General features: G+C 36.5%; 1 protein-coding gene across 1 annotated transcript; it reads left to right on the forward strand.

Moving 5' to 3' along the window:
* Positions 1 to 5250: 5250 nt before the first annotated feature.
* LOC102803271 (pleckstrin-2-like) lies at positions 5251 to 16355 on the forward strand. Its single transcript, XM_006821157.3, has 9 exons — positions 5251 to 5537; positions 8736 to 8891; positions 10169 to 10350; positions 10532 to 10623; positions 12281 to 12438; positions 12762 to 12932; positions 13193 to 13276; positions 13431 to 13512; positions 15604 to 16355. Exons 1-9 carry the CDS (start codon positions 5481 to 5483, stop codon positions 15741 to 15743), a joined length of 1122 nt encoding a protein of 373 aa, XP_006821220.2. The 5' UTR covers positions 5251 to 5480; the 3' UTR covers positions 15744 to 16355.
* Positions 16356 to 17783: the final 1428 nt, after the last annotated feature.

The following is a 17783-nucleotide window of genomic DNA, read 5'->3' on the forward strand; positions in this document are numbered from 1 at the left end:
AGATCGCCCTCTGCGGTGCTCCAAACCCAACACACCGTGGTTAGTGAGGTCTGATGCCGTTTGGCCGATATGTCAGTTTATAATTGACACAATGATTCCACCACTTATTTATTTCAGCCAACTTCCCATCTGTATCTTTCTGTTCACATGTTCATTTACATTTTTGAGTGAACACTCAAACATGGCGGAATATGATGACATCGTGACATCTACTGTGTTTCTGTTAGCGGTGTCAAAGTTGTAAACCAAGATTGCAGAATGTTGTAGTCTGATCTCATCACAAAATTTGTTCTGTTTTATGCTGTGAATATCCTTTGTTTCCGTTGAATAAAAGCAGTCTCTTATGGACGTGTGAGACAGACACGTGCTGTTGTAAATACATCACATTGCCAATCAAATTAACTTGCTTTCGGTTGCAATCATCCGAGCAACTGTGATAGTCGTAAACTACCCCTGCATTTTGATAAAGTGTGAATACAACTGGAACAAATCTTCTCAAATTGACATCATGAAATCAAGCGCCAAGACTAGAACACGTAGCACTGAGGTCCTAAGTAAAGCACCGAGGTACAAAAATAGCAAAAATGAAATACATTTTCGAACATGAACTTTGACACTCTATTTCCGTAAACCATTGAGGAACAATTTATGGACTCTTCGACAACCAACACGATCTAAACTTAGGTTGTTCACTCGAAACCCTGGACTATTATACACTATCATCCGTCATAATTTTCTATTTTGTCCATAGATAACTGAATTTGAAAACTAGATAGCGACATACACCAATCTAGCTACTAGTACCTATAATTACAAGTATGTATGCATAACAGGTGGCAGTGTTCCATCTTATAAACTGCAAAGTTATTTAATAAGGGAAATTCGTTACTGAAAATAAACTAAAATATTAATCAGCCGTAACAGCCTGACGCCTTAATTGTAGAAAATATACAATTACAAACAGGAAAAAGTAAAGGAAAAATAAATCAATACGAGTAAGATGAGTCTATCACACATATAACAGGATATGTTGATGTCACAAAGAACACTGCACATAAGCTGCACTCACACGTCAATCAATTTCACAAGCTCCCATATCTCCAAACTCAATAACCTGAAACAGCACAGCAAATCATGAAATCAAGTTCCACCACAGACTTGATTACACTTAATTAGTTGATAGGACGTTCGAGAATTGTAATGTTTTTTTCTCTGGCTAATCTGACCAAATCTTTGTTGTCCTTCATAACCTCATTATTCTTCCAATTGTCCAGGATTTTCTTGGAGATTTTCTACTACAAGGACTTGTCTTCTACTGCCAGGTTTCTCCAAGGTTTCAACCTTTTTGCCATTGTTTTGTAACATTGGCAGACATTCCTTTACCAATCTCTTCTAAAGCATGTCCACAGATCTAGCCCCTACTCCGGCGAACATAATTATCAAGACTCCCGGCGGTCAAGAACTTTGTGATTGGTCGACTATTTATAATATTCGCTACCTTACAGAACAATTATTATTATCAATGTTTTACCAACTTGTATTACGATTGGTTTAGGCACAGTCCGTCTATAGAGGGATTGTGGTGCAGGGACGTCGATTCATTCTGAAAAGTGGGGGGACACTTTTGTGGCCGCGTAAGCGGCCAATGTCCGCGCTTCTGCGGACGGGGGGTGTCTGTGAAGGGATGTGCCCCCCTCAGAAGGTAGAAATTTTTAAAAAATGCAACCAAATGAATTCATTTGGTGCATACTTTTCAAATAACTCTCGATGGATTTGATTCCACATTGACCAATCACATGGTCTATCCATCCATCCATCCATGACTTGCATTTTGGGGATTTCCATATTAGGAGTCGTTTACAACAACATGTTCAATAGAATGTTCCGGAATGCTCTGTTTTCTCCTTTTTGCTTTCTCATTGTTCTAGGCAATAACTCATAACCAGACCTACACACACCAGATTGATCATTATTTATTATTTTTAATATATTATATTCACCATGCGACTTCATCTTCTTCACCTCAGCATTGCTGGGCAACTCACCAGTCTCATTCAGCTGTGTCATCAGTTCGAAAGCATCATTGTTATATATAAAGGGGAAAAATAAAGGAAACAAGATTTTGATTAAATTTGTTGAATGACTTGGTCTTCTAATCAAAAATCACATTTTTAGGGCTCATGGACAGACTAACAATCACAAACGGAGGAAGGGAAGGATACTATTTTAGGAAAAATATTTTAACTACTTCACCAAGTTCACTCCCGGTGTGCACTGTAAGTTTGCGAGCTATGTTTGTACTCGGAGAACCAACATCTTGTCTGTTAACACGGTATCTACTAATGTGTACAAGTTAATGCACATGTCATCGCATTAAATAAAATAGTATTGCATTTTCAAAATAAAAAACCTTAAATGAAAACTTCAAAGGTATAGATTAACAATTATTTGCATATCTATACGACTATGTTAGAATTTTGACTGTTATCCAGAGAACTCAGACTAAACGGTTTTAAGACGATGTCTTAAAACTTGTGGCTTCTCTAGCATGTCTAGCAACAGTATGTTCCGATGGGTAATGACATCCGTTGCTTCTTTCATTTTCATCATGTCAACTCCACCGAATCGCTTCTGAGAAGAGCCGCCTACTCAAATGCTGATTTGTTCTGATACTGTGTTATGCCTAATGTATCAAACTATGCTACTAAAGAGTGGAAAAAGCACGAGCCATCGCTGGGAACATCGCACATAATCTTCATTCCCAGCGCATCAACATTAACTTCTAATTGTTGTCTCTCTGTCTTGGGTCGCTTCTCATTGGACAACCCACTTGCACCCTGACGTTTCCTTGAATTAAGCATCTGCAAAAAAAAAAGTTAATTTCTTATAATTTACCCAAATTAACACGGATTTCGTGACGATTTTGTGAAACAAGCGTCATAGCTAGAAATACAAGTAATACTGTATGCTATTATATCTAAATATTCACAGGCCTATTGAAACTATAAACAGCATTTGCAGCAAAGAATTAGCCCTATTATATGAGTACCCCTTCACCCCCAAATGGGGCTAGTTAGAGTTTATAGCCTTTTCGGCTCAGCCTAATATAACGTATTTACCTCAGAACTAACTCAATTTAGGCCCTATGTATAGTCACAGTCAGCTGGCGCACACGTGATAATAAAATAAATACGATATCTACTATATGGGGGCCGCCATTTTGAACGCTACATAAAACTAAATTAGAGACAAGTTGTGAAACGCGTTTTTCGGATTCCTGCAAATATGAGAAAAATACAAATCTTTCACAGCCAAACGATCTGTTGGGGTTATATTAAGCCAACCGCTAACAAAATTCGACCAAATTCATAGTTTTCGTGTGGAAAAATCCCTTGCACACGAACACCTTACCGGGGTATTTGAAACCAAAATTTCATCCAACTGTAAGGCGGTTGCTGATTGGCCGCTGAGTTGAAATGACAATTTTTGGTTTCAAATACCCTATGAAAGTGTTGTATGTTCTTCGTGCAATTACGTGTTCGTATGCAAGTGATTTTTCCACACAAAAACGCCTATTTTACGTTAGCAGAAAGTACTGAATTGAATTGAAGTTATATACTTACTACTGTGATTTGTCAACGTAGGTAGATATAATTAAAGGCTTGCGTAAATTCCCCGGGTAAATTCAGATTGAACGGGGGACTGAATTTATCTTTCGCAGGGTTAACGTAGACAGCTCGTATCCATAACTTGCTACAATTCGGCTACTCGGTCCTGCGACTCCCTCGTTACACTCCTTAAAGACTGAGGAGAGACTAGCAGCAATATTGCGGGATGCGGGCTATTTTTATCTGATGAAGTGCAGGAAGTGCAGGAAACCATCGTGCGATGATGGGAAAAAACTACCATTATCGTAAAGGAAGACTTTAATAGGCCCATTGTTAATCAAAGAATTTCACCTGGGAATTTTCATTCTTGATCAATAAGAATACAGTACATGTACACATAACCAAAGGCCTTACACAAACGCAGGCTATGTTATACAGTAAGCCTATTATTGATACCTGGGTAAGTCTGGAAAGTGGGGGGAGCAGTTGATATTGTGTCCCCACCCTTCGGAAAGTGGGGGGGTGTCTCTATCTCTCTCCCCCATGATCGACGCCCCAGCTGTGGTTTAGGTCATTGGTAAACGGAGCATTCCATTACGTAAGGTTGCGACAGCCGTTGGCAAGGAGAATGGTCTATTATATAGAAGATAGTAAATATAAGACATTATATAGTTGCCATACAACTATTCAGAAGTACAGTTTTGCCAATCATATTGTATGGATCAGAAGTATGGGCGGCAGCTTTCAACTTTAAATTATTTAAATCAAAAAATTGTAACATTATTGCAAATGATTCATTCATTCAAAAATTATTCAATGACAAATTACAATTTGAACAACTTCACATCAAATTTTGCAAGCAAACACTCAGTGTACATAAAAGGTCTAGTAACATTGCTTCTAGAGCAGAGCTTGGAAACTACCCAATCATCACTGATATATGTTCACAAATACTAAAATACCAAAGGAGAATATTAAATTCAGAATGTAGACCTTTGGTTCAATGTGCATTCAAGTCAGAAAGCAAACTAAATGGCAATACCTGAACAGCATTTGTGAACAAATTACAGGAAATAACAAATGTACATGATAATGCAGAGTTCAATAGTATACAAACAAAAATGAAATTACAGAAAACCTATATTGATAACCAGTGGTTGCCAGCCCTCAAAAAAATAGAAAATAATAAATTACGCATTTACAAAACATTTAAATCAAAACATGAATTTGAGCCATATCTATACTTTGTAAAAAAAATATTAATCATAGAACAAGGATAACCAAATTTAGAATCTCCGCTTATACACTGCCAATTGAAAGGTTAAGATACAAAGGCATGTCTCCAGAGGAAAGGATTTGTAATTTGTGTGAAGAAACAGTGTTTGTTTATTTGTTTGTTTATAAAGTAATGTATATTGGCCATAGATGATGTATTTTGGATGCATTATTTTGTGTAAAATAAAATATACTATACTTATACTATTAGAATAGTGTGTTGTTCCTACCACCTGTGATATACTCAAGTACCTTTGACCGTGCAGCTAAAAAAGCTTAACGATTACCTGCGCACCGTGTACTTGGTTGCGCCTGTTGGTATATGTAGCGAGACTGAGTACTTACCTGACTAATCATTAATCGGCAGGCAAACAATAACATGCCCCTTATCTTCCGTCATTGTTATCCAAGTGGTATACCAATCTCCATGCACTTAGGTGTACTTTGATATACAAGTACGATAGTACACTATACTAGCAGCCAGAACTAATACCTCTCAGAGCTTTCTTCTATAGCCGGAAGTTCCTTCCCGAGTTGTGCATTCCGGAAGTTGGCCGCCTAATTGTATTCCGGCCTAGAACTCGAACTCGATCACCAATGGTTGACAAGGAGATCAAACAAACTCCATTCAAGGAGGGTTTTTTGGTGAAAAAGGTAGGTAGGTAGCAAATGTATGAGTGTGTTCACTATTTACTGTAAATTAGTCGATTGTACCATGAAAGTAACAATATTTTTCCGTCATGATTTTACTCTGATACTGTGACAGCTCTACGATGTACAGCGGAAATACGTACATTGTTCATTCAACGTCTAGCTCATGTATATATTCAGGAAGCATCGAGACTCTAAGTTGTCAGTGGAGTGTTTGCTCGCAACAACGTTGTATGATTATCGGTAAATATGTATCGACTGGTCTGTGGGTGCATTTATTATTCAACTCGTGTTCGAGTCTGCCATCAAGAGTACAATGGATGGATTACCAAAGTAACTCGGAGGTCACTGGTTGACCTGACGATTGCACAACAGTGGACACCACATGTATTTTACGACTAAGGCAGTTTCTCATACCACATATCACCCAGTCTAGCCTGTAGTGTGACCTCGTGACCTCGTAGTGTGTGTTTGTCGACACTTCTCGCGTGACCTTTTAGTTTGTGTTTGTCGACACTTCTCGTGTGTCCATTTAGTTTGTGTTTGTCAATTAAATACGCTCAGCCAGTAACTAGAATCTGCTCTATGATTAACACCGGTTACCCCCCCCCCCTCGAATAAGCATTTAGAACAATTATTCTAGTTTTTACGGCAGGACATAGGCCGGAAATTACCGTAGTTTATATGCTTATATAATAATAATAATAATAATAATAATAATAATAATAATAATTTTATTCAACACGAAAATCTACTACAGAGAGTAATTTTATGGTTGTAAAACAAGTTAACAGAAATAATACTTCACACAACTAATATCACAAATAGCACATTAAACATATTGTTTAGTACAAAGCAAGACGGAAGTACAGTTCAATCCACCAGAATCACAAATAAAACATTGAATACATGTAACTAAGAATGGAGGAAGAAATACATGAAAATTAGTATAACAACAAAAACTACTAAGCTACTAAATATGCCATTGCATTAAAACTACCTGCAGACTAATTTGATGGAGTTGCTATGTTTCATCTCTTAAGTTCATACTTGTATGTATGAATTGTCCAGTTTTTATTCCTGCAAAGCTTGTCATAATTAATCGGAATTTTTCGTCTTCATTCATTTTCAAGAAGTCAGATTTTTTGCCCTGTATATATTTAAATAATTTATTACGGGGTATGTCATATTTACTGCATCCTATTAAGAAATGGTACTCGTCTTCAATTTTATCATCTGTGCAGAGTTTACATATTCTTTCGTTTCTAGGAATTTTCTTTTGTCTGCCAGTCTCAATGAGTAGTTTATGATCAGAAATTCTAAATTTGCAAAATAATCGCCTTAATTTCAAATTTTTTTGAATAATTTCAAATTATCATTTAAATAATTCTCCATATTGAAAGTAGTTTTAAATTTTCTGTATGAAGTTAGTTTGTTTGTTGCTCCATTCATTCTGCTGTCATTAAATAATTCCCTTCTCCATGTTTTTACATAATTTTCTCTGAGTACCTCCCCTATCTTCTTTTCATGTTGTTTTGATAATTCTGAAAGATTGTTGTTTTTAGTTATCTCTTCTATTCTTTCTACCCATCCTGTTTTCCAAGTGTTTATTTCCATAAAGGCAGTTGCTACAATGTTTGGAATTACTGGGGATTTTAGTCTCAACCAATATTTTAACATTTGTGTTTCAATTTTGACATTCAATGGATATCTACCCAGCTCTCCAAGAATAGCATATTTTGTTGAATTTTTGCTGACACCTAAGAGAAATCTACAGAATGCAAACTGTACACTTTCTATAATGTTACTATGTTTTGCTGATTCTTCTCCTCATACTTCACACCCATAATTAATAATTGGTACAATTAATTTATCAAATAAATTCAATGCTGTGCTAATTTTATAATGTGATAATGTTAATAAAGACTGCTTTAGTGGAAACATAGCCTTCATAGCTTTCTCTTTTAAAGTATTGGACGCAGTTTTGAATTTTCCATTCGGCGTGAAAACTATACCCAGGTAATTAAAACTATCTACTGTGGCTATTTCATTTCACTGACTTCTTATTTAATGTATGATTTCTTTTATTGAATACCATTAATTTAGTTTTATTTAGGCTTACTGATAGTTTCCAAGAATTGCTGTATTTTGCCAGTGCATCTATGCTGCACTGCATACCTTCCTGGGTCTGTGATAATATTAGGACGTCATCAGCAAATAAAATGCAGTTTAGTTTTTGGCTGTTTAGTTCAGGGGGGTGCCATTTGCAGATTTTATTTTTTCCGGCAAGTCATTAATGAATAAACTAAATAAAGTTGGACTTATATTACAGCCTTGTTTTACCCCCATAAATGAATCAAATTCATTTGTGAGCCCTTTACTAGTTTTTACCTTGTAGGATACCCCACTATACATATTTTTTATGAGGTTGTAAATATTTCCGGTGATACCATATTTTTGCAATTTCCAATATAATCCATCACGCCACATGCTATCGAATGCCTTCTTATAGTCTACGAAGCATGCATACAATTTTTTACTTTTTGAATGTTTTGAGTATTCTGAGTGAATATACTTATCTACTATAGATTTTAGAATAAATAAACAATCTGTCGTCCGTGTATTTCTACGGAAACCGAATTGATAAGGAGAGTATAAATTATTTTTCTCTAAATATTTTATTAATCTATTATTTAGTGTGGCAGTGAATAGCTTACCCAAGCAACTGGAAAAAGCCACTCCCCTGAAATTGTCTGGGTCTGATCTTGATCCCTTTTTGTGTATTGGTACAATAATGCTACCCTTCCATCCCTTAGGAAATGTTATATGTGGCCTTGATAGTTTATACCGCCTAACTCGAGTATAACGCCATTTCCGGTTGTTATTGTCACCCAGTGCTTCAGATCTCAGAAAATCGCAGCAATAAATGACTGTGTTGGAATGTCCCCCTAAAAGTGACGGACAAACATAAATTCCTATGTTATATTATTTAATCTACCCTGCATGATTTTCCCCTGTTCTTGCATTTGTTGCTAACCTGACCAGCCACAACCAATCGTCCGCCATAATTCTTAATGCTGAGTGAAATTTTCAAGTTTATTCATATCGTTCAAACTGTTATACCATGGACGCAGTGTCAGTACGTGCGCCATGGTTATACTAAAAATCATTATTTCAATCGTATCCCTTTGTCGTTGACAGGGACATGTCAGAACAAACTGGAGAACTCGTTGGTTTGTCATAGGAGATGTAACATTGTCGTACTATCGACGCCGAGGCGATCCACTGGCAGCTGATATCGTACTTCTGAAGGGATGTTCAGTGATATCACCGTGTCCTGAGTACAACAAAAAACCGGTACGTAAACTACAGCAACATTGAACTGATTTAGTTGGTTGGTCTTTACTTGCTGTTCGAAGAAAATAAATCAGGGTTATCTGATATTTATAGTGCCCACGCACAGTGATTTATTATTCACAGTTTGGCTCACACGACAAAACATTTCAAAAATATTAGTGTGTTTCCGTGAAGTAGTTAGTTCAGACCCTATTGAAAGTCTGGTAATTAAACCGGACTTTACTGGGAATCTAAATTATTTAGATCCCCAGTAAAGTCCGGTTTAATTACCAGACTTTCAATGGGGTCAACCTATTGTATTCCAACATCCTGCTTCGCTGGCTGGTTTCTATGCACAATGTACTAGTAATCTCAACTCACGGGCAGCCGATGATGCATATATTTCTTGGGCATGTATTCCCAATTTCCGGATATAAGGAAATCCTGTAGTTCCGGGAAGAAAATGATTGAAATAACTGGGTTCTAGTCCCAGATAATCATTGGCAGATTGCATTCAAATATAAACTTTGTCTAAAAACAAGCTGTCATGTAATACCTTGAGCTACCATGAACATGATGACAAGACATGCGAACATTTGTGTTCTGAATTATAACAAATAAAGTTACCGACATTAGTATCATGAATATGTCATTCTAATCAAAATTAAATGGTTGTTTTGTACTTTTTTCAATTCATTAATTTAGTGCTCTATTATGAGTGAAACACGTACACAATTTGTACTCCAACGGGACAAAGTTCATCATGACTGTTTCAATGACCTAATTTGCATATTTCCACATATATTATATCCACCTCTTTTTATTAAACAGTGATAGTTTTAGTATGGTGAATTTTATGACAATTTAAATAATTATAACAAAATAATATTAGTTATTGGTATTTTAATTAGTCTACATCTCTGTACTAATTATGTCCTGAATTAATATACTTAGCTTCAAATCTGTAACCATGGCTGCAAACATCAAATTCCCTCTTTTATTATTAGTTTTAAATTTATGCATATTACATATACAGAGAAATAACTGTAACTATCGGCAGTTAACATTTTACAGGGCCAGTAATTAAGTTGTACAAATTGGCAACGTGTTTTGTATAGATAAATTAAAGGTTGTATGCAAACTTTATCTTGTTAAACCAATTTTCCCAAGAGATTGGTGAAAATACGATTTCTCTATTTCCATAGAAATCAAATGACTCTATTAGCGATCAATTACGACAACATTTTGATAAATAGTTTTGTCTTGGAAACAGAATCATGTTTATTTTATGTGTTTAGGGCGTCTTTAGAGTTCTTACAAAAGGAAAGAAAGAATATCTTATTCAGGCTTCGTCTGAAGACGAAAGAGATGATTGGGTGAAGGCAATTGGAGAAGCTATACGCCGATCAGAAACAAAGTCTCAGAACCGATCAGACGGTGAACAGACACAACAGTCACAGCCACCAAGCGTCAGTCACAGGTAAGAGCATCACGATCGCTGGCTGCACGTTCAACGAACCCGGAACTTCGCATGAAAAACAATTCTTTGTAAAACATACAATGATATAGAAGCACAATAACGCCAAACAATTGTATACATTAATGGCGTTACTCTTCGTCGGGTAGTCTAATAATAAACATGAATTCCTTTGTTCCTGCAGTGAGCTTGTTGGTGCGATGCAAGACCCGGACGCCGGCCTGCCCCTTATCAGCGTGACAATCAATGGAAAAGAATACAAAAATTGTTTCACAGGTACGATTGTATAGATTGTCCAAAAATAGTTTAGGTGTATTCATAGCTAATCCTCGGGGGCGGACATCCGGGCATTTTCACCGCCTGGCAACCCGCGGCGGTGAAAACAAAGGCCCAAAACTCGCATAAAACGGTACTTTGGGATGATTGTTGAGACTCCTCTGAACAGTGTTACAAGATTAGCCCTACGTGTGTAACATATATAAATTTGATTGTTCGCGATTACTTTAAAGTTGAGTTTGTGTTGTTTTCTCGAATTTTCACCGGCTCGACCGGCGTTCCACAGCAGCGCGCACAGAGCCCATAGAAATGCATGGTACAGTGGTGCGCGTCTTAGCAACGTGGAACGTCTGTGACGTAGCTCCGCCCCCGAGGATACCGGAGATATTGTGTGTAAATTGCCAAAAGCAGCATTTATATATTGTCGAGTGCGTAGTGTATTTGTATATGCTATTGAAGATAGATATTTCCCGAAACTGTATAGCATCTCGTTGACTATACTTCCAGCGTTGGTTCTTTGCCAGAAGGACTGTGAGGGAACTGAGCCAAAAAGTAAAATATCACAAGTCCGGACAGTTAGATATCGCATGGAACTATAGTTCCATGGATATCGATAATGATTATATAATACGAGCTTATACTATACGTTGTCATAAACACACGCCACAGCTTGTCCAGTTGTCCAGTATGGGAGTTACGCTAAGTATGTCGTTGTTATTCGTTGACCTCCGTGGTCAAAATATCACTTGGTGCCGATCGAATCACAGTCCCTCAACACTGTGATCGAATACAGTATATCCCAAATATAAATGTTTGTATACAATGTTTGTATTTGTGTAATATAGATAGATAGGACATTATTACAAAGTCGGGAGGTATGGAATTGATGTGGTTCATGCTAAATAAAATAATGTGTACTAAATTATTTACATACAATTTATTGCTGTCTGTGATAACCCAGCGATCGCTGGACATTAATAGTTCGGCTTGATCATTGTGATTCATAACATATTTGAATCAGGATCTTTTGGAATATATAATAACTCACTGGGCAATGATAACAATTGCCGCTGTAGTAGTAGACGAAGCATGGGCATACATTGCGAAAGTTTAAAAAAAATGATTACATAAAAATATGATTTATGTGACAAAATTTATTAACTGTGGCCTATCAAGACAATATTTAAGAAAGAGAATATTCACTTAACTTAGGTTCGAACGACTGTCTGCACCTGTGTGCAATTAATGTGACAAGTGATCGAGAATCACAAATAGAGAGCCATTGTCTCCAACGAATCATGCAATTTCCGCATTTTGTACTGAAATTGACAACACACTAATTTCAACAAACAGTAGAACAAAACATTATTGCAAATTTGGAGGGCACGTTCGCTGGCCTTTGTTGCCATATCCTGTTTCCTGCTCAGTAAATATATAGAGGTACGGTCACGGTGGGCTGTTTTTTGGTATTTAAAACACCTTTTTTTATTAGAGCATACTTTCAAAGTTTACATAACATATACAGATGCCTGGTAAGTACTACTAATGCTCGTATTTTGTATGTTTGGAAATGAACCAGTGTATTATAGGCACATATTGTCATGTAATATTACAGAAGTATTTAGTATTCATGTAAATTCATGTGTTCACATCTTAGGAGAAGGTATTTTGGAATGGTTGGTATCGTGGTCATTTGTTACACACCCAGACGAAGCTGGTACCCTTGGTAACAGTTTACTGCAAGATGGCCATATACAGTATGTAAGCGGTATGAAGGATGGGTTCAATTGCAGCGCTGATACGGTATATAGATTTGTAAGTATCCACAAACTTACACAAAATTGTTAACTTCTAATACGTTTGCATAGATGTCTTCATGAATGGTTTGGGAACATGGGATGTGTGATTCATTTCAGATCTATAGTTAAATTATAAATAAAGGGCTGTTTTAAAAATTCTAAGTGACCGGATAGTTAACGCAATGGTAAATGTCGCACACAATCGGTGTTTCTATATAAAAAAAAAACTAGCTCACGTACAGTTTTTATCCCCTAAACTATATGATATAGTTGTCGTAAGGCCATATAAATGAGGCATTTTGAAGATATGGTTGTGTACCGTTTATTTTTAAATTTCAGTCAACGCTCAAGTTATGTCCGAGTGGCAAGTCGTTGGTGGATAGTAGTAGCGATGACGATAGCGACGAAGAGGGGCCTGCTCAGCGTCGTGAAAGTTCCAGTGACGCCGACGCGGTAAAGGGATACAAACCGAAAGGCAAATTCGTGAAACAGGGTTTTCTGGTAAAAAGAGTAAGTCTGTGATATATGTAATTTCGAGTATACTTTAATGCAAGTTACGAAAATAAATGTACAATTACCAGCAAAAAAATATTAGTTACAATGGTAGTTAGTGTTCTGTGGATATTGGTTTTGTTTATTTGCATCTGTCTTATGTCAAGAACGCATACTGCACCAAAGTGCTTTGTGCAGAGAATACGGTCACATGATTGTGTCATAGGCCCTCTAGAGGGTCACACGATTGTGTGTATACTTTTGTTTATTTTTGACAGGGGCATGTACGTCATACGTGGAAGACCAGACTGTTTATTTTAAGAAAAGATCCACATCATATGATATACTATAAAGGTTCTAAGGTATTGTGTCGCAAGTGTTTTGTTGTAAGCAATATCATAACGTCTTACTACGAATTTGATTAGTTAAATCTTTCCGCTTCTTTAAATAATATGTCTATCGAATTTCTATCTGGCATAATTGTTGACAGTTATGTATTACCATGTATATTCACAGCAAGACGAAATGCCATTGGGTGAAATCCCTCTCACTGCTGGGTTCAAAGTTGAATTGGAATCCGCTGGAACAAAAACGTCCGGTAAGTACACGGTATTTTTTTCCTATAAACACAACTTGAAAAACAGGTCTATAGACAGGCAATTTTTAAGTAATAATTTGAAAGGAGAATTGCATATATAATAACATAAATGTATTCATAATACTGTAGGCCTCCGGCCTCAGGGTATACTCATTGTAATTACATAACATGTTACAGAGGACAATGTCATTTTACAGTGACTGAAAAAGAACAAGAAAATATGAAAAGAACATAAACTGTCAGACCCAAATAATTGTATTACGTTTTTTTGTGGCGAGAAAAATAAATTTAGAAATGTTACGCAAGATTACTGCATTTTTTAATTGTAATAGTGATATAATTTTTTCGGGTGAGGGAAGTGTATAATAATAACTTGGGATGTATTTAGATCTCAACTCTTGGTAAAACGAACAGATAATGCAAAAATGGTACTCGTCTTCTACACAATTGGTATTACATAAAATACAAACTCTTTCTGTGCATGTATTATGGAATTTTCTATCAGTTTCAATACGTGGCAATGGGCAGAAATTCTTAGGCTACATAATGCTTCCCTGTAACAGTCTTTTTGGACTGTTTTAAAATAATTCTCTTGACCAAATATATATTTAAATTTTCTATAAAAGCACAGCTTCGGAAATAGCTCGAGTCCACTTTGCCAATTTTGAATATCAATGTCCAAGCATCGCTGTTTGAAAAGCTTAACATAGTATTCAGAGTTCCCCACCCCTTGGTCGTACCATGGCTCACCCAGGCCATAAGAAAGAAGTAACATTTTTAAATTCAGGGCCCAACACTTTTTACCCCTTTCTGCTTCATGGTACTGAAACATGTAACATAAATATACCAGTCTGTGTCGGGGTAATGATAAAATACGAAGCCTAATAAGTCTAAACATTTTAATAGTAAACCTACCTAACTCTCCCCTTATAGCCAAATTTGGTGCATTATGATAGATTATCAATATAAATCGACAGAATTTGTTTTGTATAATTTCAACTTGATTGCCATTGTGAAAGCCCCAGACTTCGCTAGCGTACATTAAAATTGGTAGGATTTTACCATCAAAGATTTTAAACGCAAGATTTACAATCAATACCGTCAAATTGCGAAATACTTTTCTTAATCGCAAACAACGATCCTGACGCTTTTTTGGCCAAACTAGACTGGGCATAGTTCCAAAGCCCAGAACTCGACAATACTATACCCAAATAATTATAAAAAGAAACAACTTCTAGTTTATTTCCTGCAAGCCACCATTGCTCAGTTGATTTCAATCTGCCCCCACGCCTAAATACCATTACTTTAGATTTATCAATATTAACTTTTAGTCTCCATTTATTTGCATATAGATCCAAATTATTCAGAAGACGTTGTAAACCCATAATGGAAGAGCTAAAAACTCCCAAATAACAAATAAAATAATTTTATAGGCGTTATATAAACTCCAGCGTGGCTGTTTTGTATTGATTCGCCAAGATCATTTACAAATAGAGAGAAAAGGAGTGGCGATAAAACACTGCCTTGTTGGACTCCTACTTCACATTTGAACAATTCAGAAATTATCAAATACCTACTGGGGAGCGAACACATGCCCTGATATCTTGGTACATGGACTTCAATACTTTAAATAGTTTGCCACCCATTCCCGATTTTGTTAGTTTATAAAAGAGTAAGGTGTGGTTAATCCTATCAAATGCCTTTTCAAAATCTATAAATGCGCAGTATAATTTACTTCCTAATGACAAATAACGATCAATAATGGTTGATAAAACGAATAGATTGTCAACTGATGAATAAAGCGAAACTGTACTTCCCATATATTCAGATTGACTGTCATTCAATATAGTTCTTTGGTATACCTGTTGTCAGATCACTGAACAAATGATATTTTGGCGATTTTACGGTATGTGAGCTGACAGCGTCAACGTTTAAACTATGTACAAGCACCAATAGAAGGTTGCATGTCGAAAATAACAATTGAATGTATGGTAGGTATCGGGGGATAAGAATAATATATTTTTGCGGTCTTCGTTTTTTTCATCGATCTACTATTTCAATACAGTCTTTTTCATAATTGTATCAACACAGATGTGAAGAATAAATCGCGCACAAACTTGTTCAAGGTCGTAACACGAAAAGGTGACGTATACATACTGCAAGCTAACAATGAAGAAGAACGGGACGAATGGTTAAAAGCTATCCAGACTCCAGATGCATACTCTACTTAGACTGACTGTCCGTGGTACTTGTGGGGTTTAATATTGTATTGTTATCAATGCACGTATGTACCCAGAAGATGCATTCTCATTTTTATTTCTGTATCGCGTCCATTGCGAAGAACACAAGCATGAGTTGTTGCGAGCAGACATCATTGTCGGGTGACTCCTGGTGGGCTGTATATATGGGTTCCTCCGCATTGTTTCTGACATGCTGAGTGAACTAAATAATTCAGTATAGGAATATTTTGATATAATGTTTTATATTTTTATACTACTATTTATTTTAATTTTTTTTAATATTCTAAATAATTTTCTCTGTGAGTTGCTTAATTGCATTAATTACATTTACACGTAGTGTTTGAATGCGTTGTCTACTGTAACCTAATTTATATTATTACATCACGTGATCTGTTTTCCAGTAAACTCATTTGTGGAATTATCTCTGCGAGATACGATTAGATTTAATTTACCAAATAACCTGTTTTTTCGTACATGTGCGTGGGAGTCAATTACAGTCACTGTAAATGTAATCACTGGAATTACATTATAAAAAGTAAATTAAAGTTGTCTTCAAGCTTTCACATATCATGTAAACAGAATAAGAATTATGAATTACTGTTACATTCTTTGGCATGTGTACTGATTTGAATGAAAGACGTATGAAAGATTCCGTCTGTACAGTATTAGAAGTAATACTGATGGCCATCTTCTCTTCTAATATTTAGTAGACGGGGTTCCCTCGGATAATGGCAATTCTTCGGATCCGAGTGGCAAGTTGCCCCAATAAACGGCCCGACCGAAAAGTAATTGCAAATCGCAAACAACGCCGCGTCACTGAGACGACCGTCTTCATACGAAGCGTTTACTTCCTCTCTGTCGCTTTATATGCGTGTGCCGAGAAATTCGGGTACACATACTAAAAAAATGTCACATTGCTAAATACACATACTGAAAGTTCGTTCTCCCTAATTTCTCACAAGATAATGCGAATGAATTGAACACTGATATTTTGGACTGGCAACACCGTTACCACCGTTTACCTCCATGCCGTTACTAATCACATCAATTTCTCGTGCCATCATGTTCTCAGGATATTTTATTTAATTCCCGGCAATTGGTAGTAACTTTCTCTGTGAAATGGATATACCGCAAGACCGCATCGAAGGTTCCGAAAACATATGTATGCTAGTTGTGTAATTAAAATGGGGATAGACGCAAGGTGTTCCACAACCGCAATTGACACAACGTTTCGCAGGGAGTGTAGTTTGAACAAATTCATGTTTTTGTTTTGATATTAAAATCACAGTTACCTGTCGCCTATATTCAGGTGATAGAGTTTGTGATTCATGTCGACCAGGTCTTTGAAGCGCGGTAGTCGTCGCGCTACGCACGTGCGACATTTGTGTTGATAAACAATGATTTTCCCACAATCCAACGCGTTCTTCAAATGGAAATCACAAGTATGAGGTTTAACCTAGGTGCAACTTGCACTGATTACCGACGGTGACTCCTTCGATACCTTCCAATCACATGAAAATTACCTAATTAAACCTTGGAAATGTCTCAGTTAATACTCGTTGATCTGCGCAACAGTCAAAGTCGCCATCTTTGCTTATATGAGACCCATATATCTCGCACTTGCGCAGCGCGACGACTACCGCGCTTTAACATTACTTTCTAGCAACACACAATTATTATGTCCATGAATAATTCCCTTCACCAGCAGAAAATGCAAAAATAATCAAGACAGCACCAGTTGACCTAAAATTACTAAAATTGTAAAAATTACTACACAACTACGGCATTGATATCCCTGTTGTTGGATCTATCCATGATAATATCAACTCCTTCATTCCTTGGACCGATCAGAGATACATTAGGTCCCTTGCTATTAGGCCCACTATATCTCCCCCTGTTATAACTTCTCAAAGATAATATGATCTCCTTTTTTTATTGTGACTATTCAAGGATAATATTGTGTTCTTCGTTCTTGGGACAACTCAGGGATACTATTATCTCTTTTGTTGTTGGGGCCACTCAGGGATAATA

Source organism: Saccoglossus kowalevskii, chromosome 3, assembly GCF_978046115.1.
Source record: "Saccoglossus kowalevskii chromosome 3, keSacKowa6.1, whole genome shotgun sequence".
Lineage (NCBI taxonomy): Eukaryota > Metazoa > Hemichordata > Enteropneusta > Harrimaniidae > Saccoglossus > Saccoglossus kowalevskii.